Source organism: Myzus persicae, unplaced genomic scaffold, assembly GCF_001856785.1.
Source record: "Myzus persicae strain clone G006 unplaced genomic scaffold, MPER_G0061.0, whole genome shotgun sequence".
Classification (NCBI taxonomy): Eukaryota; Metazoa; Arthropoda; class Insecta; order Hemiptera; family Aphididae; genus Myzus; species Myzus persicae.
Genome location: NW_019100802.1, coordinates 207,879 through 230,838, shown reverse-complemented (window position 1 = coordinate 230,838; position 22,960 = coordinate 207,879). Strand labels below are relative to the sequence as shown.

The following is a 22,960-nucleotide window of genomic DNA, read 5'->3' as shown; positions in this document are numbered from 1 at the left end:
CCAAATTTGCGAACAATATTTTTAAGTCGACTAGAAACAGATTGTTTTTCTTTATGCATTTTAAATTAAATTATGTATGAACAAAACTACAGAATTTAGATTGTGAATTCACGAAATGAACTAGCATGCATACAATACGAACAATCGGAAATGACTGCATAATATTTTTGAGTATTGAGTAATAATCTGTAAATAATCTGAAAATAATGATATCGGAATACCTAGAAACTATAAAAATAAAATACTAGTGCATATTATGCTACAATTTATTTCTTTAACGATGGGATTACCAAGCGTCGGGCATACACTCTCTCTAGGTCGCACGTCATCTAAACTCGTATATATATAGTTTTTTTCTTATAATATTATAAGAACAATTAATTGACACGAATTAATTATTAATAAAAATAATTAATATGACTATAATTAATTTTTATTATTAAGAAAAAATGTTTTAAAAGCTACGGAACTGAAAAAAAAAAATATATTATGCAAAATAAATGTTGGAAAATATAAAAAAAGCAAAATAGCACTTATACTTCGAAATATGCAAAAATATGCAATATAAAATTTCGTATTTAGCTTCTTAGTTATCTGAAACCAATTTATAGCTCACTTTGGTATCTCTAGGACCTCTCAAAAAAAATATGCAAATGCTAGAAGTTATGAGCCCTGATAATCACATTTTTTTAAAATACAACATTCAACATAATATTAAATAAATTCTAATATCTACTAACAGTCTACATTATACACGTGTATTTTGTAGAAGTACCTACATAAAAGTGAAAAATATCTTTCAAAAATGTAGAATATAAGTAAACGAAACATGCCCCCTCCCCCTATACATATTCCTATCACAATAAATATTTTTAAATGTACTTATAAATCTAACAATCGAATAATTAAGATTTTTTGGACTATACTTAAGGAGTGTCCTGTGTCCCTGGTGAAGATATGTTTATCAATTATAACTTATATGTACTTTAGTTATAAATTATATATTGTTTAATTAATAAAATTACAACTTTGTCAAATATTATTTCTGTAATTATTTATTTACAAATAAATATAAATAAGTATAATTATCTACATAATTATTTTAATTTAAAAAAAGACCGAAACGATAAAGTATATACATAACGTAATAATTTATATAAAATCATCGAAGATTTTTCTTTTTATCAATAACTTAATTTTAAAATTAATATATACATAGGTTAGAGAAGAATATGTTTATATGTATATGATTATTATGGAATAAAGTTTATACAAAATCGATAACAAAAAAATAAATTATGTTCTAAAAAACTTGTTACATAAATTTATCATTAATACACAAGTTTTCACACGATAGTATATTTAATTTGTTAAATGAAAAATCTGCCAGTTGAGCTATCTTAAAATTATGGAAATATTCATTTTTAAACACTGTAAAATTAAATAATATTGTTTTGAACACTTACAAAGTACAATTACATCAAATTGTATTAATAAAACTACCAACAATGTATGATCACCTTAAAATTTTACGATTGTCTATTATTTTTAAACAAAAAAAACAGACGTCCATTAATTATTTAGAATTAAAACGCTTCAAATAAAATATATTCAAAAAATATATGTATAAATAAAAGAAAAGAATCCTACAAATTAAAACCTCATTTCTTTCTCCCAAGTTTAAAACCTTTGTTTTAGCTAATAAAATAGTCCTAAATTTTCGTTTATTTCATTTAGATTCTATATAAAATCTTAAAATCTAACAAAGTGAAAATTGAGATCTTTTTTTGACTAATTGTCAAATGTATTAAATGTACTTAAAGCTAAAAAAATTGTATATTGACTAAAAATTTAAGTAAAAAAAAAATTAAAATTTGAAAAAAATAGAAGAATAATTCTTATTCATTACAAGCTTTTCTTATGGTACCTTTTTGTCATGTTGTCAAAAAAATAAAACAATCACAGTTAAAAAAAACAACCCAAGGCTTAGAACAACGTAAACTTTAAAAAAAATTGGTAATATAACAAGTACAAAAAAAGAAAAAATTGTTCGATTTTAATGTAAAAGGTTAACAAATAGTTTAAAAAAAAAAAATACTTTACATAATATTTTGCATATTGCACATTAACATGAAAATTTCTTATCTTAAACTAGATAACAAAATTAAAATTAATTGACATTTGCTGACCTTAACATAATATCAATAACTTGGAGTATTCATAAAACATTTGTTTGTATTATTAGTTCAATTAACAACAAATTGAGGAAAACAACATCTTAATATTATGAATATACATTTTAAATTAATTAATTAAATAAATAAATAAGAATGTACAAACTAAAATTAAATAAATAAATTACATTTTATTAATTTTATTTACACAAAATGCTTATCAAGGATAAGATTGATCTAAAATTATAAGAATTTTTACCGTCACCGAACTTCACAATTATTGTTTAATGAAGTATCAGGATTTGTTTGGTTACTAGGAGGTTTCATAACATACCCTTCTTTACATCTAGATATTTTCAGTTTAATGGGAGAAGCTTTTTTCGGCTCTCTAACTGGACTTACTTCAGCTTCATCAGGTGCTGCTTTTGAGAATCGAATAATCAATTTTGGAGTGCTTTCTTTAGCCTCTATCACTTGAACCTGAGATATCTCTTTATTTGTGCGCTGTTTCTTTTTCCTAGATACTGATGGACTAGACCGACGTTTCTTTTTGTTTTTTGTAACAGTAGCTATAGGAATTGAAGTGGATGCTAATGCATCTTCTTCAAAACGAGCAAAAACTTTCTTTCTGAATTTCATACTGTCTCGCCTTAACTGTTCCATAGTAGGTGCTATCAGATGATTAGTATCATCATTTTGAGTATCGCAAATTCTTTTTTTAGGTGGACGGAGACTACGTTTTTCTTCCATTGTTGTGACCATTGGTTGTTCGCCACCAATTTTGATTTTTATCTTGGGTGTTGTAGCTTCTTTACGAATATTATTGAAGTAATTTGATTTTGGATCATCAGATCCATATTTAGTACGCTTCTTTTCCATATTAGCATCTACCACTGCTTTGTAGTCTTCTTTTGTAGGTATTGTAGTCATTGATGCTACTGCTTTTGGTATGGTAATGATATTTCGACTTAGTGGAGGGACTACAGGATGGTTAGTTGTCTGTTCGATATTATCTTGTTGGTTACAATATTGTCGAAGTAATTCTTTTTTCCTCATTTGTCTGAAATTGGAAGGTACACTAGCAGCTTCTGAAGGAGGAATTGAGTGACTTGGTATATTCATACTTATAGCTGATGTATCAATTGTTGGTAATATTGGCTGATTTTGAACGTTGTTGTATTTAGCATTTAAGAAAGGACCTTTTATTTTAACTTTTAATTGATTCCTAGATTCACTTTGCAATACTGCACTCGATGCTATTGGTTCTATTTCAACAGGAGGGGGTAGTTTAACTGTCTTGATCTGGTCATCTATTAAAACTAATTGATCTTCAATATCTTTATCTTTGGAAGATAATTTTGAAAAGTTCTGTAAATCTTCTTTAAAGGTATTCACAATATCAGTTACTTTATCATCAACATTAGTGTTGGTTTCATAAATGTTATCAGAATATGTTGGTGTATTGTCATATGAATCATATGTTCTCATATCAACAGGTCCAGGTAACATAGGAGTAAGTTCAACCTTTATAATTTGAGCTGGTGGATCCTCATTAGTAGTTTCTATAATGGGAGAAGGAGGTTTAAGTTCTTTTATACTGGCATGTTTTCTTCTGTAGTTATTAGGGCTGCTATGCACTTTAGGAGATACAGGTGATTTACTATCAGCTTTAACATCAGACTTCTTACGTTCACGCATTGCTCGAAGATTCTCCATAACACCATTATTATCATTACCAAATTCTTCGACAAAATCAAGATCATAGGCAGTACCAGCAAGTTTACTAACAGCAGGATTATAATCAGTAAAATGATTTGATGAACGCCCACGCCCACGACCTCGACCACGTCCAGAAGTTTTGGACTGAGGTTTAGGTCCTCGTTTGTTCTGCTTTTTAACTTCTGGTGAATGATCAACTATTTCAGGAGATTTATAAGATTGAGCAGTAACACGACTTGAAGATCGAGTTGGTTTGGAGGGAGATTTTTTATCAGAAGGTGTGCGATTAGGATGAGGTGAACTAGTCACAGAAGGAGATGAAGCAATAATGGACATTGGTGATCGTTCTGGCAAAGGAGTTGTAGGAAGAGCAGGTGATTGCTTAGGAGTTGGTATACTTGGAGTAGTTTGGTTAGATACTTGACTGACACTGATAGGTGTTTGTACTGGTGTTTGATTAATGATATTTTGACTCACTTCTGCTTGACATATTGAAGGTGTATGTACTTCTGGAATAGACTGTTGTTTATTTAATTGTATTTGGTTTGATGTTTGTGTTGTTAATTGGCTTGTGGACGTTGCTTGTCCACTAGTAATTTTACTTTGACTAAAAACAGGTTCTTGGTTGTTAGAAATTGATTGTGCAAGAGTTATTTCAGTTTGGTTATTTGAAGTCTCTGGTACTTGGTGTTGATTTGAAGTTGATTGTACATTTATTTCTTGAATTTGGTTACTTGTTGAAGCTTGAGTTTGATTATGACCACCAGATATATGATGACTGGTAGAAACTCTAGAAGACCTAGGAGGAGATTGAAGTGTTGGTAAAATAGATAACTGATTATCTATCATAGTTGCTTGATTAATTGCATTGAATACACTATGCATCACAGAATCTGTATGTAAAAATAAATTATTAGTACTAGAACCAATTAAAAGATTACTATCATTATACATACTTATATCATTATACGGTTGAATAAAATTATCATGATGTGTCATTGGAGATATCATGGCTGCAGTAAATGCCATATTTTGGGTTGATGAAGTGAAGGCTGCTGTACAAGGAGTTTGCAAATGTAATGGTTTATTCAACTCTGGCATCAATGATTGGTGAGCTGAGTATGGTGTAGGTACTGCAAATTGCTGAGGATTATAAGTCCGCGAAGAAGGAATAAAAGATACCTGATTATTAGGAGGTGGGTTCAATATAAATGATGGATCTGAATATTGAGAATACTGCATACTGTCCATTTGCATTGGAACAGATGTAGGAAAAGAGTGGATACTTTGATATAATGACTCTGTCGTAGTTGGATCTCGATGTTCCGGAGATGGTTCATTTGAAGTATCTGAACGTCTAGATGGCATTACAACGCTATCCGACCAACGGTTGGCATCATTAATATCCTGGTAAGGAGATTCTGCCTGACTACGTTGACTTGGCGGTACCCACCTCTCGTCAGATAAAGCACTTTCGCTCCTATCCAATTTATCTCGTTCTGGAACTTTATTCACATCTACTACTTCATTAGACTGTTGATGGAATTTATTGTATGCATTATAAAGGATATTATCTGTCTTTTGTTCTGGTTCAGATGGTTTAGGTGGATCAAGTATTTTAGGAGTATCATTTAACTCAATGTTTTCTATGTTTTCATTTTCTAATGGTACAGATTTTTTGGTGATTCCTAATCTCAACTTCTCAACAAGGTTTAATGTTTCTCTAGCTGTAATTTCTTTCGAATCATCTTTGAAGAGAAATTCGTTGTTGAATGCAAAAGATAATGGAGCATTTCGAACATCTGTGTCTCTCGTTAACCCAAATCCTTCTTCATTTGCTGCTTGTTCAACAGCAAGCATATCATTATCAAAGTCAAAATCTGGAATATCTTTGTTACCACATGGTTGTGGAGAAAATATTGATCTATGATTTCCGGAAAAGTGATTATTACAGTTTGACATTACTTTAGAGGATTTCTTAGTATCGCAATCAATATGATTAACCATTTCTCGTTCTATATCTTGTCGGGTTAAAAATGGAGCGCTTAATAAATTTTCGTCTTTGAGATCATTTAAACGATGACCACCTGGTAAAAACAAGTTTAATTCATCGGTTTTCTTATTTTCTTTATCAGATGTATGTTGTACAGGTGTTACATTTTTATTTTTCACTTCTTGAATATTTTTGTTAAGGCCATGGTCTTCTTTGAGAACTCTCTGATCACCATCATCAAGTTTCAACTTCTTCTCAATCTCTTTGTCCTCAACTGCATGTATGGACTGTTTCGTTTCTTGGTTAGTTCCGTCCGACTGACTAGATGATGTTCCAACGTGGTCACTATTGCTCGATTTTCTATTTCCATCATCCCCGACACTAGAATCTCCACATGTGACGATTTGAACAGTATTGCATCGATCACTTCCAATCGATTTTCTTCTAGATTCCTCTCTCTTAGGTGGCGGATCCTGAAACCTGTGTTCAGGCCGCCTGTCGGAAGTTTTAAGCTTCTTGTCTGGCGCCCTGATCACTTTTTGGTCTTTATCAGACTCACTACTAGAGGAGGAACTAATTTTAATTGGTTTATTCTCTGATAACCAACCTTTAGTTTTAGGAGGGCTTTTAGTTCTACTAACTTCTTTTTGTGGGCTTACACGATCAATAGATTTATTCTTCTTTTCAGGTTCTGTATCACTTTCAGAACTAGATGAAGATGAAGATGAAGAACTAGAAGAACTTGAAGTACTAGATGAACTACTAGAAGAACTACTGCTCGATGTAGAGGATAAAGAAGACTTTGCACTACGTTTAGACTTGGTGGTTGAATCGTCTTTTTTAACAGATTCAGATACTTTGGTTTCTTCAATAGGTTTTGTCATACCACTCTTAATGCCTTGAATGGCTTTTTTAGCGGCTTGCCTCTGTGGAACAATACTGAATGAATCTTGTGGATCAGATTCTTTTTCTACTGAACTTAATTTTTCAGAGTTTTTAATTTTATTAATTTTAGTAGGTTGTTTATCTGGTGATTTAATATTTGATGAAACCCTTTCAGGAGATTTTTTATGTGTTGAAAATAATTTTTCTGGAGATTTCTTTTCATTTGAAATTTCATCATGCTTATTATGTACCCGATGAATACTTTCAGTTGCTTTCTTAGCAGCTTGTCTCTGGGGTACAATAAGTTCTGAAGGCACCGTAGTATTATTTTTAGCATCATCTTTTTTAATTTTTTTAGCATCCTTCTCCAATAGTGTCTCTTTAGATTTAGAAACAGAAGTACTTTTATCTTTTATAGTTTTAATTTTAGATTTTCCTTGAGAGAACTCTTTAACTGCTGCTTTTGTGTGTGTGTAAGAGTTATTATCATCTTTGGCTGATACTTCAGAATCTGAGTCTGAATAAATATTATTTACCTTGGTTGGACGTTTGGATGAAAGTTTAGGTAAAGAAACGTCTTCACTATCATCACTACCAAATTGCTTTTCAATTTGTAATAATTTTTTATTGGGTGATACATTCCATTTTTGTTTTGCTTTATCATTTTCTTCTTCAGTAGATGAATCAGTAGAAAGTTTTGTTTTCGAACGTTTTTTATTCAGCCTTTTTTCTTTTAATTTGCGTTTGTTCAACATAGATTTGATTAATTCAGCTTCATCCATACTAGATCGTTCACTACTGATAAGTCTAGGAGCTTTTAGTTCAAGATCACTACTACTCGACATACTTGAGTATCGTATAGACCCATTGATATATGACCTTTTATATGGATTATTACTTTGAGGCCACTTTAAACCAGTATAATTGGACTTTTCTGGTGAACCAGCTCCACCGATACGAGATAACATAGTTTCAAAATCAGTGCTCAAGTCTGGAGCATCAGGATACGAGTACAATCGGTCATATATTGATGGTCCATGATTAGCTTCTTGGACGGCTGATACTTCTGCTGAACTAAGATTAAGCTTGGAATCTGAAAGAACTGCAACTTGTTTGTGAAAAGTTTGCTCACGTAAGCTGAGTAAATTACGAGAAAGCTTTTCTCTTCTGCTGACCATGTAGCACAAATTTCGTACCTAACAATCAAATTTTATATAATAATTAACTTAAATCATTGTGACATTTACTATAGTAAAAATTATCATTTTAGTTTTTTTACTTACCCTTTCTAAATCTTGTCGAAGTTGTACAAACATTTTATGTTTTTCTAAATCTGCTTGTTCTTGCTGTCTTCCAAGAATATCACCATCATCAGATTTTGGTAATAACAATGGTCTGTTATTTCCTGATCTTCTTTTCAATACCCAATAATTATAAATGTATAGAATACCATCACTATCAACATCACGACATTGTGTAACGTCAATGACACTAACATGCTTTTCAAATTCACCTTCGATTTCTTGCAACCTGGAAAAATGTATATAGATAAAATACATTTTTTTTATTATTTTTTTTTTTATAAAAAACACATACTTGGCCGCTCTAGCCTGATTTTTTTCTTCGGAAGTCATATCTTTTCGTTTCCTTTTTGTAGAATCTTCATCTTCTGAACCAGAATTCCTATCTTTTTTACTAGTTACACTATGTTTTTGACAGTATGACTAAAACATTTCAAAATATTTTTCAATCATAGTGTTTAATAATATTAAAATACATGATATGTAGGTGTAATGGTACTAACTCGTAATTTAACTCCATCTTCAGCACTCTCATCTTCAATAATAGCTCTCATTTCAAGACCGTGCTTAAATGCACAAGTAACGTGATATGCAGTCTTGCATGTTTTAACTGAACATTGTATACATGCTCCAACTCGTTCTCGGCACAATACACATATAAGAGCCCATCGACTAGGCTAAAATTATAGGATATAGTATTATTTAATTCTCAATTTATTGTACTATGTTTCTGATTATACTTACAGGTATACTTGATATTTTGGTAATAGGTTCCATTTTTTCTACACAACCAATGCTAACTTCTGGTATCCACAATGCACATGACACATGAGCCCATTTATGACCTGACCGTGTGCATTTCATTGCACCATTCTTATTTGGACAGAGCACACATTCAGGACGAAAACGTAAAGTACAAGTACGACACAGCCATGACCCAGATGGAATTGTGGTAATACCGTAACATGCTTGATGAACGCAAATGTTGCAATTATCACAAAACACCATTTCATTGCCATCTTCTGAATCAGGCTAAAAAGATAAAAATTATGATTAATTAGATTAAATTACTTCCAGTGCTAATCACTATCTTGTTTATCTAGTATCTTATGTTTCTATGATATTTTAGAATGGTTTCTTAAATGCTATGTGACCATTCAAAAAATAAACCTTAGATAAATGATTTTACCATTAAGTTAGTTAAAAATAGATTAACTAATTGTCTATTTTGAATTTTTTATTTTCAAGCACAAGCATTTATAAATTAAATTAAAAATATTGATTTTAACTTAAGTTATTTTATCTGATCTGTTAAACCTACACCCCTTCATAAATAAAAATAAAGGAAATCCAAACAAAAGTTAACTACCTAAGAACTATTGTAAGTACATAGTTACATTAAATGATTAAAAGGAACAAATTATCTCAGTTACTCAATATCTTAAGAAACTTCAGAAATCTTGGTAAAATGTTAAGAACACTATTATCTTAAAAAAAATTATGTTTATCTGCTTCCAACTATATAATTGTAACTTAATCTCTAAGTGACAATAACACTGCCATAGTTGCCTGTGTTTCTTAGAACATACATCATAGATAGTTTCCGAGCAACAGAATCAATTTTGTGTTATTTTTAATATTAAGGTAAATTGACATATTATTAATTTAAAAGTAAGAACATTATTTTTATAACTCAGATTTTAACAATATTTTAAATTTTGATAGAAATACTTGTTTCAAAAAATTTTGAATTTTAAAAATACTTTAAGCCCGATTAAAAATAAACACACTTAAGGACACACTGCAGCTGTAGAGGTAAAATGCAGTTGAACGCAATATACTGCAATCGTCAAGACAACAGAATTTTACCACCACCACTTTAGTGTGTAACCTTTACGCAGAAAATGTTCTTACTTATGTTTAAAATTAGGACAATCACTCTCTTTACTAAAACAAAATTGATTTAACTAAAGCAAATTTGTTGTATTACGTTTGTATGACAGAGCTAGACAAGGGAGTATGGGACCTTACCACATAATATGTTATAAATTATAATTGTTCTTGATATAATATGTAGATATAAAATAATTATTAAACAGTGAACAAACCGAACGGCAGACATCGCAGATAACATTTTCATCATATTCAATTCCAAGACCTTCTTCTTCCTTGATTATTGTTTGCACTTTTTCCCAGCACCGCATTTCTAATTCTTCCATAACATGCTCAAATTGATCATCTTTTATTTTTGGGAAGCCTAAATAAATATTTAGTTTAATATTTCAATGCAAATGTTTAAAATACTTTTGACTTATTACCTCCTAATGATCTTTCACCATTACACAGTTTTAACCAAGCTGAATCTACATCATCCATATCATATGAACAAGATTTTTCTGCTTTTAAAGGTAAGAGTGACAGTTGATGTTCTTCAGTTTTAAAATGTTCGTCTTTAGTGATGCGAATATATTTATGTTTTGGCCTAATATTAGCACATTAAATTAGACTAATGAGAGAATATTAAATATATCATAATACATACAGTTTGAATTCACTATGTTGAGAATGATAAATTGATGATGGTGAACGCCTCGGTGATTTAGTTGAAGACTGCAAGCAGACAACTGGAATTTCATGAACACTTGACCCCGGCAACGAGTCTGGGTTAACAGGTACTTGCACACCTCGTTCCCACTCTTGTTTCCATTGGTCACTAATAATCCAATATGCATCAGTAGATAACTGTTCAGAATCAGGAAGCTTCATGGCACTGATCAAGTCTTTACGAAATAACTAAAATAGAAAATTTTAAACATTTTAACATTAAGTTCACAATGCGTAAGTAAAAGCTAATATTTACTTCTGCTGGTGCATCAGTTGTAATCCTTGTATTATAAATTGAAGATGGTATTTTCATATCTGAACGCGAGCCACTTTGAGTATCTAAGGAGGACGCTTCTTCTTCTTCCTGTAGCGTCGAAGGGCGCCCCTTCCGCCTCTTTGTTGGTACTTTAAAAATAAAACATATTTAGATATACCTATACTTTAGTTAGTTACTTTAAATTAATACTTACATGGACATTCATCTTTGGAAATTGGTTGACGTTTGGTTCTATATGACATGCTGAGTTTGCAAATGATAAAAACCTAACTCCGCCTCCTGCAGCATTGATGCCTGTTGTATATAAGAAAGGTATACAATGTGAAATACTTATAGCTACTTTTTTCCAGCAAAATTATCAGTACCCTATAAACGTGTCTGATTAAATAGCTTCTATTAACTCTTAAATACAAATTAATTAAAATAATAATATGTTACTAAGAAAACTACTACAAATTATAAATGTATGTTAATTATGAAATCAAATGAATAAATAATTCACAACAATAAGATGAAATATAACCAACTATCTAAAATAAATTGTGTTCATTTATACTTAGGCATGTATATTTTTAACATAGACACTAAGCGATTAGAGTATATATAGAGGGTAGGGGTTCAACCTCCCTGAAAATTATGCTCTGCAACCTTGGTTTTTATTTTACTCAATTTTGAAATTCTTAAGTTTAAAAATATGTGAGCCGGAGTTTCCTAAAATTGTACGGCTACTGGCAAATGATATTATTAAATACAGGAGCGTAATAGTATGTCTGGGGCAATGATAAGATTAATTATACTGATGGGAATACTGACTTGGAATTCCTCCCTTCTCCCCCAGAAATTAAATCCTATATACACCACTGCCTTATACTAATGAACTGGTTTTTATACACTTAGGTACTAAAATTTCAAAAAAAAACTTTAAACATAAATAAATGTTTTGTTTATTGATTTATGTACTAAAATTAATTAATTTTTTTATGGTCTTAGGAAGGTATTATTTTTTTTTTAATTTTGTACTCAATGGTATCTTAATAAGTGTTAATTATTTTTTATAAAAGCATTAGTTAAATAATAATTAAAATCAAAGATATTAAAAACTGTTATTTTGAAGTGATTCTCACCCGTAAATTTTCGATTATCAAAATATTGGTATAAAATATAAAGGTTATACAAGTTTTACTCTACATGTGTAACTTGCTAGCTGTGATAAGTACCAATTTGAAATTTTCCTGTAAATGTGTACCTATAGGTTGAGCTAGTCACAAAAACACCCAATTCAATCTAACCTATTTTGATCATAAATTAAGTTTTAGGTACCTCAAAAATTAAACACAAGTTTATGTTTTTAAAATATTATTTAGAAATACATCACTGTTGTATTTTTGACTGGCCATTACTATAGCTATCCTATAGGTAAGGCCAGTATATTAGTAAAAGACAAGATAAAAGGTCTGATTAAAAAAACAGAAATATAAAATTTCATCTACTTACCACATAGCAGAGTTGAAATAAAAGTGAATGATAAATTGTCTCAATGTTACTTTTTGAAGAATTAACTGAAAAATAAATAATTATAAGTTACAATGATGAAATTAATTTGCATACATATAAAATGACAAATATTTTACCTTTTACAACCAGGTAGGTATAAATTCAATACAGACTTTCGATAAGAAAATAAATGTAAGCAAATATAAATATAGATAGTTTTTTAAAAGAAAGTTAAAGGATTAGGCTAAATCACTTAAATATTAATCATATAAAATATTTGGTCTTAACAATATAACATGTGATTTTGTAAGCCCAAAACAAAACAATAAAATTACAGAATGTAGAAGAATAGATGTTTGATTGAAATTGGTAAAAAATATTGACTATACCTACATTAAAAACAAAAGAAACAATACAAAAATTACAAATGCCTAGATTTATCCTATTCAATAATTAGTATTAAATTTGAATATATACCTAGGGGTAACAAATTCTTTTTGTAGCTACATTCAAAAATGATATATTTTGTATCAGAAGCTATGGTTTTAATTTATAAATGCATGTTTAACTAAAACACTAGGTCGTACTAAAGGTAATAATGGCAATTGGCTAAATGACCATAGATAATAAAGGAACACTCAGCCCATGGGCTGTTTTTTATACAAGAATAATCATAAGAAACTCATATAGGTTACGATCGATTGGTAGCATGGTAACCATGTACATTATTTAGCATTAAAGTGACTAGTTTTGCATACACTGAATTAACTTGTACCATTGATTATAAATACTAGTATTTATAATCAATGCTTGTACGTTGCCCAACAAACCCCTCCTCCCTAATGCTGTAGTCTGAATGATAGAATCTCACTACCTGAATAATTATACTTAATACTACGAAGAATTATCTTTAAATTTCTTTTAGAAAGGCAGAAAAAAACATACTTATACTGTTTAGGAAATTGAAAATTGTTATATATAGTATTTAATATTGTAGATATTTAGATCCTAATAATCTAGGTACATTAATTTATTATTTCACTTTAGGCAATACAGCCAATAAAATAAAAAGATTTATTGCATATAAACTGTACAAATATTTTGTTGTAAAGATGTTAGGTTGATGAATGATTATGGAAATCTAACAGTAAAATAGAACCAACAAACTGAGAATTCCTGAAGCCAACAATAATTTGGTTCCGCTTATAAGGCCATTAAGACTTACATTTTATAAGCCTGACTATGATGGAGTATTTACAAATTATGGATGTACAATACACTTATATGGGTAATAAAATAGTAAAATTGTGATTATTATGTTTAATCATAGTGTTCTAGAATCAAGTGTAAATAATTTGTACTAGTGATTTACCCCTCAAATATCGCTATTGAAATTGTTCAATCAGGACCTCAACTCTCCGTCACCATAAAATTCATTGTTGCCACCAATTTACTTGACAAACTTAAACATTTTCAAACTGTTTATATTGATGTTATTGTATTTGTTAAGTTCCTACTAATCTATTTTCATGGTCCATATTTATAAAAATAAAAATATGTATGTAAATCTCTATCAATGGCCACTGATCCTGAGGGTTATTTTAAATAAAATGATAAAAATGTAATTAATATAAAAAACAGGTTATTGTAACAAATCTTTAGAAATACGAGGTCTGGCTATTAAATAGCGAGACTACTAATGAAAAATGGTTTGATTTTAAAAATTATTCGACAACTGAATGTTCCCCTTCAATATACTCTACTCCCCTATCCACACAACGTTCCATTCGTTTCTTCCATTGCTTGAAGCAGTGCTGGAAGTCTGTTTTCGTAAGACCATTCAGGAGTTACCCCGATTTTAGTTTCACCTCTTCTATCGACTCGAACCGGGTTCCTTTTAAGGTAGACTTGATCTTCGGAAACAGGTAAAAATCGCTGGGTTTCAAGTCGTGCGAGTAAGGAGAGTGTTCAAGTGCTGGAGTGAATCTAGTGGCCAAATAACGCTTCCGAGTTTTTGATCAGAAGTCAAATTTTTTGGGACCAACTACGCACAGACATTCTTCATGTTCTTAGTGTAAAATTTTGCGACAGTCTCTTTATTGGCGTTTACAACCTCAGCAATCATGCTCATAAGACAAACTTTTCGCACAATGTCATTAATTTGAGCCCTTTTTTGCAGCATTGAAACGGAGACAAGTCGACCTGGACGTTGGTCACCGCCAGTGCACTCTGGCCCTTCAGAAAATTGTTTATGCCACTTGAAAACACGCACACAAGATAGGAAATCCTCACCATAGGCATCTTTGAACAACTTATAGCACTCAGTTGAGAGTTTTTTTAGGTTAACGAGAAATTTTACGTTGATCCGTTGCCCATGTTTTTTGTCACACATCATATTACGCAAGAAAAAAAACACATTTGTTTTGAACCGCTACAGAAAACATACTAATGCACCGACAACAACCTGTTTTTGTACTGGCATAATACACTTCCAGCTAATCAATGTTGTATTCGGTTTACCCTAACCTCTTCAGGACGCTCTCTGAGCGCTCAGTATCGTTATTTAATAGCCAAACCTCGTAGTTATAGTTCAATGATCTCAAAACTCAAAGCCATCAGATATTTGTGTTATTTGATGGTGTTAAAAACCATTTTGTACCCCCTAATAGCCACAATTCTAACAAATGAACAGAGAAGGAATATGTAATTCAAAAGATTTTAACAATTTTACAACACATTACGTGGATTTAACAATGTACCTATACTTTATAATAAATTTTAGACAACTAAGTAAATTGAGAGAATAGAGTAAAATTAGTGTTGGTAGTACATACAGAAATTGAGGGATAGGGACCTATGTAAGGTGGTCAACTTGTTATGGATTATGGAGTCTAAGTTGCACTACACGCACACACACACACACACATTTTTACAACACCTACAAGGAATTGTTTTTGACAAGTGTCAACAACTTACCGGGTATATTGTGTATTACTGTAATCAATTCGCAAACACCAAGCAGGTTGGGACTGTACCAATGCTAGTGCATTCCATTGCAGTCGAAACGCGGGACGTCATCTGACGACTGACAATCACTGGGAACACAAACGACGGACATAAGAAAAAAATGTTAGGTCGCTTGTTGTATCACGGATTTGGTCGCACGTGACGGAATTGAAATTTAACTATTATTAAGTAGGGGGGGGAACAAAATTGGGAAAATCTGTAAGCGATGTCCCACTGAATGAATATAATATAATATAATAATAAATATAACACAAATTAATATTTTAACACTCGGGAGCGTAATAATAAAACGTAGATAATGACAACAAATGCGGACGGCCGGCAGATGGCACCACCGCCGTTTACTTGTGTTTTCGTGTTTTGATTTGACGGGGAAGAGGAAAAAAAGGACATGAGAAAAAAATCGTTAACAACCAAAATTGCAATCGGCTCATTCGAGTTGGAGTCCGATTGGGCCAACTCAGGAAAGTCGTAACAAATACCCGCGTACTTACATGTGTGTGACACAAACTAGGTAATCCCATACAGCTCTCAACACGTCCAACACATTCGGTCGGGGGGGGGCCCGTTTATATCGGTGGCGGTACGGGTCGGGCGAGAGCGCGGTTCAATGGACGATGGCGGCGATATCCACTAGCGGACGAACGGTCACGGCGACGTGTACGCGACGGCGAACGTCCAAACGGCGGTAGTAAACACGGTGTACGAACACACCAAAATGCGAGCGGTACGGATTTCGCACTTATCGTTTCATGCTCGACACTTGCGAGTAGCGATTGGCGATATTGGAACATAAAAAAAAAAAAACAAAAAAAACAAAAAACACCTTCCTGCTCCTGATGACTGCAGTGCCGCCAACTGACGCACCACTCTTCTCCCACCCATCGACAAATACCGTTTCGTGATATACGAACGCTTTCCGATTCGACGGACAACTACTGGTAAAATTCGAATTCTGTAATGTATACTTGTACTCCTTTTTTCTATTTCCAGTTTCCACTCTTCCAATAACATTATTTATATTACTTTTCTCCTAGTTATTTGTTTAAAATAAAAATATTTCGTTAAAAGGTATAGACGTAAAGAGAAGTTCCATGTTCTGATCTCAAATATAAATAAAATATTATATTTACTATATCTTATACACTCAATTTCGGATTTGACGTAATTATATATATGCCTATACGACTTCACAAACAACATGCACAATTTGGAAGATAATTAAATATTTTAAAAACAATATAGTAATGTACCATACTAATGTTTTGAGGAGCGATTGTATTATGAATTATAATAGTCCCCTTGCCGAACCGTCGATCAGTCGCTGTCATAATCTTAAACAATTAATTCCGTCCCGTAATAATTTTAAATATGCCAATACAATTACACCCATTAAAAATATTGGATATTATAGTCATACCGAATATAGATAAACAATTGATATTAAATTGTCCATGTTATATTATGTACCTGAAGATCGTCAGTTATAATGTAAACGATTATCGTGGGATTTTTCCTCAACACTCGCGGTTGGTACTGCGCTAATGGTGCTAATGGTGTACGACATTTGGCGCCACATTCCTGTACGCTTTCGTGATACATATTTTTAAATCGCCTTATGCCTATCGCAAACAAACCGCGGTGCACGGGTACGATTTCGCCCTGTACATTTTTTTATAAATATATACGATTTCTTGCAAGAAATTGTCTACATCAGACTTTAAAAGAACTTGCTAATCGTTTTAAATTATCGTTCGACATATAGGTAAAAATATCATAAGTCATAACTAACCACTCGACAGCGTGAGAGAGTATAATCGATAAGTAGCGACGGTGGTATAAAGACGAACTACATAGCATGTATATAAATATAATATGTGTGTATTGGATTTCTAACTGATAATAAAATAAATATTATGTATTTTACATAACATTGAACCGTTTAGCTTTGACGTAATGACGTGTTGATAAAATGTCGTTTTAGTTATAATATTATTGTGTAACTATTTTAATACTATACTATTCATTTACATATAATAATTAATGATACATTAATATTATATAGGTGTATATAATATTTATATGATATGATGTATTTGGTATTCTCGCTACCTCGTCTCAATCACATATGTAAAATAAGTTGGTGGGGAGAGGGGGTGATGGGTACCCTCCATTACCTTTTTCCAATACTTATAATAATTCAGATATTGTTATAAAACGGTAACCATAAATTATATTTTTAATGATTGAATAGTGTATGTTAAGAATTCAGACACATCACACCTACATCCATGACAAAATCATTATACTGTCACTGCATGATGGTCACCGATGTCAAAGTATACATTTGGGAGTTAAAAGTATTAAAACATTTAAACATCCATCCATAATTTAATATTAACACCCCCTCGGTTCGTTCCACAATACTAACCATAGATCAATAATGACAGCTTCACTTTTTTTCAATGCTTCTTCATGTTTTTTTCTGCCAATATAATGTTGATCGTTATATTCTTCAATCGAATTTATTTTGATTTCACACAATTTAAAAAATAAAATATTTCCGTCAGTCATAATTAAACACATCCTCATAAAATTCTTTTACGATTTTTTTTAAATTTAAATTAAAAATTTTTAACTTTGGGAATTTACAAGTTCAATTTAAATTTTAAATATGCTATATTACAGAGATGTGGGCTACTCAAAGTTACTAGAGGGCCAATTTTTAGAAAATTAAAATCTAGCGGGCGGGAGCATAAAAAGCAAAACACTAAAAAAAGGCGGTCATTAAAAATATACATTTTAATTAGCATTTATTTTGTCTAGGTATAATGTAATTTGAAAATGTAGCTCGGGCCAAATAAAAAAGGCTCGCTGGCCTCCGCGGTTGCCCAGCCCACCTCTGCTATATTGGTTACAGGAGAAATAAATAAAATATATTTAGTAGAAATTGGTATTTTTTTTTTTTGTTTATTGGTTGAAAGTGGTTATTCGGGCAGATCAGGTACCAATAAGCATGCATCAAATTTATTGAAATATCCCACATTTCCTAACAGGACGGCTGAGTTGCACTTCAGCCGCTAATCGGCGTGTCCGCAATCAAAATAATAATAAAACATGTAATTAATAAAGAGTAAGCATCAAGCGGGGTCCGCAATCCACCGCGTGGATTGCTACCTGATAGTATATATTGCTTACATTATCACAAGCCAGTTTCCTATAATATAGAGTTGGTATTTTTAACGGGCAACGAAGTGCACGAGATAAACTAGTATATTATAAATTTTTAGGGCTTAGTTTATAATATTATCAATTCAATAAGGCCATGTCACAAAATATTTATTGTTTTTATAAATAAATACAATTTCTGGTAAGTTTAAGTTTTTAAACAGGATATCATCAAACTTACAAGAAATTTTATAACACAATTTATTATACTTATATATATTTGACTCATTACTGTAATAAGATATTAAATATTAAAAACTCTCTCCTAAACAATTTACCATTTTAAATATACAGCCATCTTGTTTACTGATAGTACGATGTTATACAATACAATCATTACCCACAAAAAATGTTTAGCTTATGCACAGGACGACAGAAAAAGGTTTAGGTGTCCGGTTCACGTATTATTTGCAGATGTTGGGATTGATTGAACAGAATATAGGTATAGATGTGTTGATACATAAAGATATTACCTAATAAAATGTTAGCCCCCCAACAGACAAATTAGCTCCTAATCAACATCACAATTATAACGAACAATAAAAGTTTTCTTAATTATCTATCTATATGACTATATCTATACTACTATTTAAAATGAAGTCTCCTTATTTTGTTCGGGATAAACTCCCAAACTCCTTATTAAATCGTGCATTTTTTTTTAAATTAAAGAGGACATCACGACAGAGAAGGTTTTAGGCATAAATTTAGTCCGATAAAGTTAATAAATAATTAGTTATTATAAATTTAAAAAACGTGTAAATTGTATACCTACACCTTTTTTAGTAAGAAATAGTCGCTGGTTGAAAATAAATAAAAATCAAACTCAACCACGATGCTCCCAGAGAGGTCGGTATCAACGTCGAATAATAAACAATTATTATAATTATTTAGTTTAGCCAAAAAAAAAACAATTAATTTTATCTAAATAACCAAGGGAATGTGTTATATTAGTTATTGGTAAAAAATTACTAATAATAAATCGAATGTTCACACATTGCCTACTAATATGGATGAGTTGCACTTCTGCCTATATAGCCCCTCATCGGCGTATCCACAGTCGAAATAAAAAATTTTATTTATATAGAGTACCCATATACCAGCGTGAGGTACAATAATATAATAATATAATATAATATCCTATGATAAATCTAATAATATACTGCTCGCATTATAACAAGCAAGTCTCATATTTAGATTTGGCATTTTCAAAGGACAACGAAGTGCACGGGATCAGCTAATTACTTATAATTTTAAACAATAAATTCGGTTTTTAAAATTGAATATTGATCTGACATTTTTTTTTTGGTAGGATACTCAGTATGTTAATGTATATATTCTCATGGCTAATATCTGTTACTATATATATATATATTTTTTAATAATAACATATCAATATTTGTTATATTAGAGAATTACGTTTTTATTAGATGTTGACATTTTTTTTATGGCTTTACTCATTTTTCCTCTACTTTGCTCACAGTTTATCTTGGTTCTAAGTCATAAAACTTATATGCAAAATATTAATGATTCAACAACAAAATGCAAGGATTTTACTAAAATGAACTAGAGATAGAATTAATTAATTTTCAGAGATTTTGAAAATAAACACATTTCAATCGTAATATTTAAAATGTCATATTTTAATAATTTTAAATTAAATAAAGATTTGAATTAACTTCAAATAAATTCAGTTTAAAATTACCTTCTCTATTTAATTATCTAAATTGCCTGCATATAATAATCAAATCAAATTATTTGATAACTACATACGGTAAGTTGGACCCCAAAACAAGAATCAGTCCTAATCGCGGGTATCAATACTTGAAGCTTTTAAAGTACGTAGGATTAAAACATGGCTTAGATCGCGCAGGGGGTTACAAAAATCGACTGATTTTAACGCCATCTATATGTACATAAACGATAAAATAATTATTAAAGTTAATTGCATGACAAAAAAGATCTATTTTGTCATGGTTAATTGTATCAAATTTAATTTTAATATTTACATTTTTAATATAGGAAACATAATAATTAGGTAATATTAAGTAATATGTATTATCAATACATTAATAATTGATAAATTATTATTTAAAAATTATAATATTTTTAAAATAATACTTTTAGATGGGGTTGAAATCACTAGGTTCCATTTTTAGGAGTAGTGAAGGAAGGGACATACCATTTTGTTTCTAATTCCCCCCCCCCCCCAACGCCACCAACCAGTTCGAGTCAATTACAACAACATATAGAGATGAAATCTATTCTGTGATTACACCTTGGATTGTAGTTTTGATAATATTATTTTATTTTATTTTTAATCGTGATACTATTGTTCTGTGGTGATACTATAGTATTTGTTGTGATCTTGATAATTTTTAAGTCTTCTTTTTTTCGAATAATTTACAAATTAAATAATATTATTTTTCAACTGTCCGTATGTATCCATAACCATATTAATACAACAATTCATATTTTCACATTACATCATAATTAATAATAGTAGGGATCTAATAATATCGGTATTTATTTACTTTGTATTTTCTACACTCGAATACAATTTTTTGGAAAAACAGGTATATTTAGTAGAAAAGAAAAATGATGGATTCCCAAGATGCTAATCGTCCCGAACTACTAGAGGAAGTAAGACTTTTTCGCAACGCCCGTGAACGGGAAAAGTATGATAATATGGCTGACTTCTATGCACTAGTCAACACACTGCAGCATTTGGAAAAAGCATACATACGTGACTGTGTAACGCCCAAAGAGTATACTGCCGCCTGCTCAAAACTGCTTGTTCAGTGCAAAGCTTCTTTTAAACAAATACAGGGTGACGATTTTCCATCGGTTGAGTCCTTCGTTAAAAAATACAAATTAGACTGTCCAGCAGCAATAGAGCGTATTAAAGAAGATCGGCCGATTACTATTAAAGACGATAAAGGCAATACCAGTAAATGCATTGCAGATATTGTGTCTTTATTTATAACCATAATGGATAAGCTTAGGTTTGTATCAAAATATAATAACATTAGTTAATATTTAAATGTTTTGTTTGTTGTTAAGTAATTTATTTAAATTAGGTAGATCGTAGGTATTACATTTAGAAAGTATCGAATATATTTCAATGAGGTATTGGTTTTTGAATTGAAAATAATAAAATAGTTTAATTTGGGAATAACTTTTTTCCTTGTTTTTTTAATATCTTAAATCTCAATGGGTTCTATCTAAATTCAACTTATTAGTTCACTTGGTTCAGTTAGGGTTTGTTGTTATTGAACTTCTCTGCACTTAATTTTTATATTGGTTAAAAATAATGTAGCCAATTTGCCCCTTCAGAATAGTTCGAAAAGAACTGAAGTTTAAATGTTAGTACTTATATAAAAATGTATAGGACACCTTACTAATAATCTCAGCTCATGCTTTTGGGAGCATAGTATATTCCGTATTGATAGTATTACTTTAATAATTTTTTTGGCTTGATTGTTGAATGCGATTCATGAAACTAAAATTACCTTAATTTTTACTTATTTAATACTGATTAGATTAATTCTTGGTTAATTTTATACATAGTAATGTAGTAACTCCTTGTCTCATACAATTTAAAATTGTTATGTACATATGTATGTATGTATTTGCTTTAAGCAAAATGTTTCTCATTATTTCAATTGAAATTTCTAATAGTGCCTGCCTGTGACAATCCATCAATCAAATAATTGTATAAGTTTATATTGACAACCTATAACTAGTGTTCTATTATTTTAATGTGCAATGTATAAATAAATAATTAACACATTTAAAAATTTATAGATTGGATATTAAAGCAATGGATGAACTTCAACCTGACCTTCGGGATTTAATGGATACCATGAACAGGCTTAGTATGTTACCAGCTGATTTTGAAGGAAAACAAAAAGTATCTGACTGGCTAAGTTCTCTATCATCTATGAACGCATCAGATGAATTAAATGAAACCCAAGTGAGACAGTTGATTTTTGATCTAGAATCATCTTACAATGCATTCAACAAGTTGCTCCATCAGTCATCTTAGGCAAATTTATTAGTAAATATTTTTAGTTATATCAAATACAAAAGTAACACCAGAATATTTGAATAATCTTTATTTATAAGAATACAAATGATAATAAATTGATTATAATTATATATGACATTAGAAAAAGATGCATTTATTAATAATAATAATAGTAAAATGCTTGTTGAAAAAAAATATAGAGAAGATCACCACTTGATTGTTCAGTAACAA

General features: G+C 30.6%; 2 protein-coding genes across 7 annotated transcripts; one reads left to right on the top strand and one right to left on the bottom strand.

Moving 5' to 3' along the window:
• Positions 1-1,664: 1,664 nt before the first annotated feature.
• On the bottom strand, positions 1,665-16,278 carry LOC111043076 (PHD finger protein rhinoceros). 4 transcript variants are annotated; one of them, XM_022327879.1, is made up of 14 exons: positions 15,969-16,278; positions 15,424-15,542; positions 12,448-12,512; positions 11,147-11,247; positions 10,933-11,081; positions 10,615-10,865; positions 10,391-10,554; positions 10,181-10,329; positions 8,817-9,104; positions 8,576-8,749; positions 8,368-8,495; positions 8,055-8,301; positions 4,850-7,967; positions 1,665-4,786 (listed from the first exon to the last, which is right to left on the bottom strand). In XM_022327879.1, exons 4-14 carry the CDS (start codon positions 11,193-11,195, stop codon positions 2,436-2,438), a joined length of 7,068 nt encoding a protein of 2,355 aa, XP_022183571.1. In that variant the 5' UTR covers positions 11,196-11,247; positions 12,448-12,512; positions 15,424-15,542; positions 15,969-16,278; the 3' UTR covers positions 1,665-2,435. The 4 variants fall into 4 exon arrangements, with proteins under 4 accessions (XP_022183571.1, XP_022183568.1, XP_022183570.1 ...); XM_022327876.1 differs by having other exon boundaries at positions 1,665-7,967; XM_022327878.1 differs by lacking the exon at positions 15,424-15,542 and having other exon boundaries at positions 1,665-7,967.
• A 119-nt stretch (positions 16,279-16,397) lies between these two features.
• Positions 16,398-22,960, top strand: LOC111043080 (vacuolar protein sorting-associated protein 28 homolog). Of its 3 annotated transcripts, none has more exons than XM_022327888.1 (3): positions 16,398-16,415; positions 21,276-21,704; positions 22,507-22,960. In XM_022327888.1, the coding sequence occupies exons 2-3, from the start codon at positions 21,298-21,300 to the stop codon at positions 22,745-22,747; spliced, it is 648 nt and encodes a 215-aa protein (XP_022183580.1). In that variant the 5' UTR covers positions 16,398-16,415; positions 21,276-21,297; the 3' UTR covers positions 22,748-22,960. The 3 variants fall into 3 exon arrangements, with proteins under 3 accessions (XP_022183580.1, XP_022183579.1, XP_022183578.1); XM_022327887.1 differs by lacking the exon at positions 16,398-16,415 and adding an exon at positions 20,971-21,136; XM_022327886.1 differs by lacking the exon at positions 16,398-16,415 and adding an exon at positions 20,971-21,201.

Excerpts from the sequence above, each read along its gene's own strand:
- LOC111043076 (XM_022327876.1), bottom strand. The coding sequence starts at position 11,195 with ATGTCATATAGAACCAAACGTCAACCAATTTCCAAAGATGAATGTCCA. Across the intron at positions 10,866-10,932 it reads CAACTGATGCACCAGCAGAA|TTATTTCGTAAAGACTTGAT; the intron begins GTAAATATTAGC and ends TTTCTATTTTAG. Across the intron at positions 8,302-8,367 it reads AATCAGGCTAGAGCGGCCAA|GTTGCAAGAAATCGAAGGTG; the intron begins GTATGTGTTTTT and ends ACATTTTTCCAG.
- LOC111043080 (XM_022327888.1), top strand. The coding sequence starts at position 21,298 with ATGATGGATTCCCAAGATGCTAATCGTCCCGAACTACTAGAGGAAGTA. Across the intron at positions 21,705-22,506 it reads ACCATAATGGATAAGCTTAG|ATTGGATATTAAAGCAATGG; the intron begins GTTTGTATCAAA and ends AAAAATTTATAG.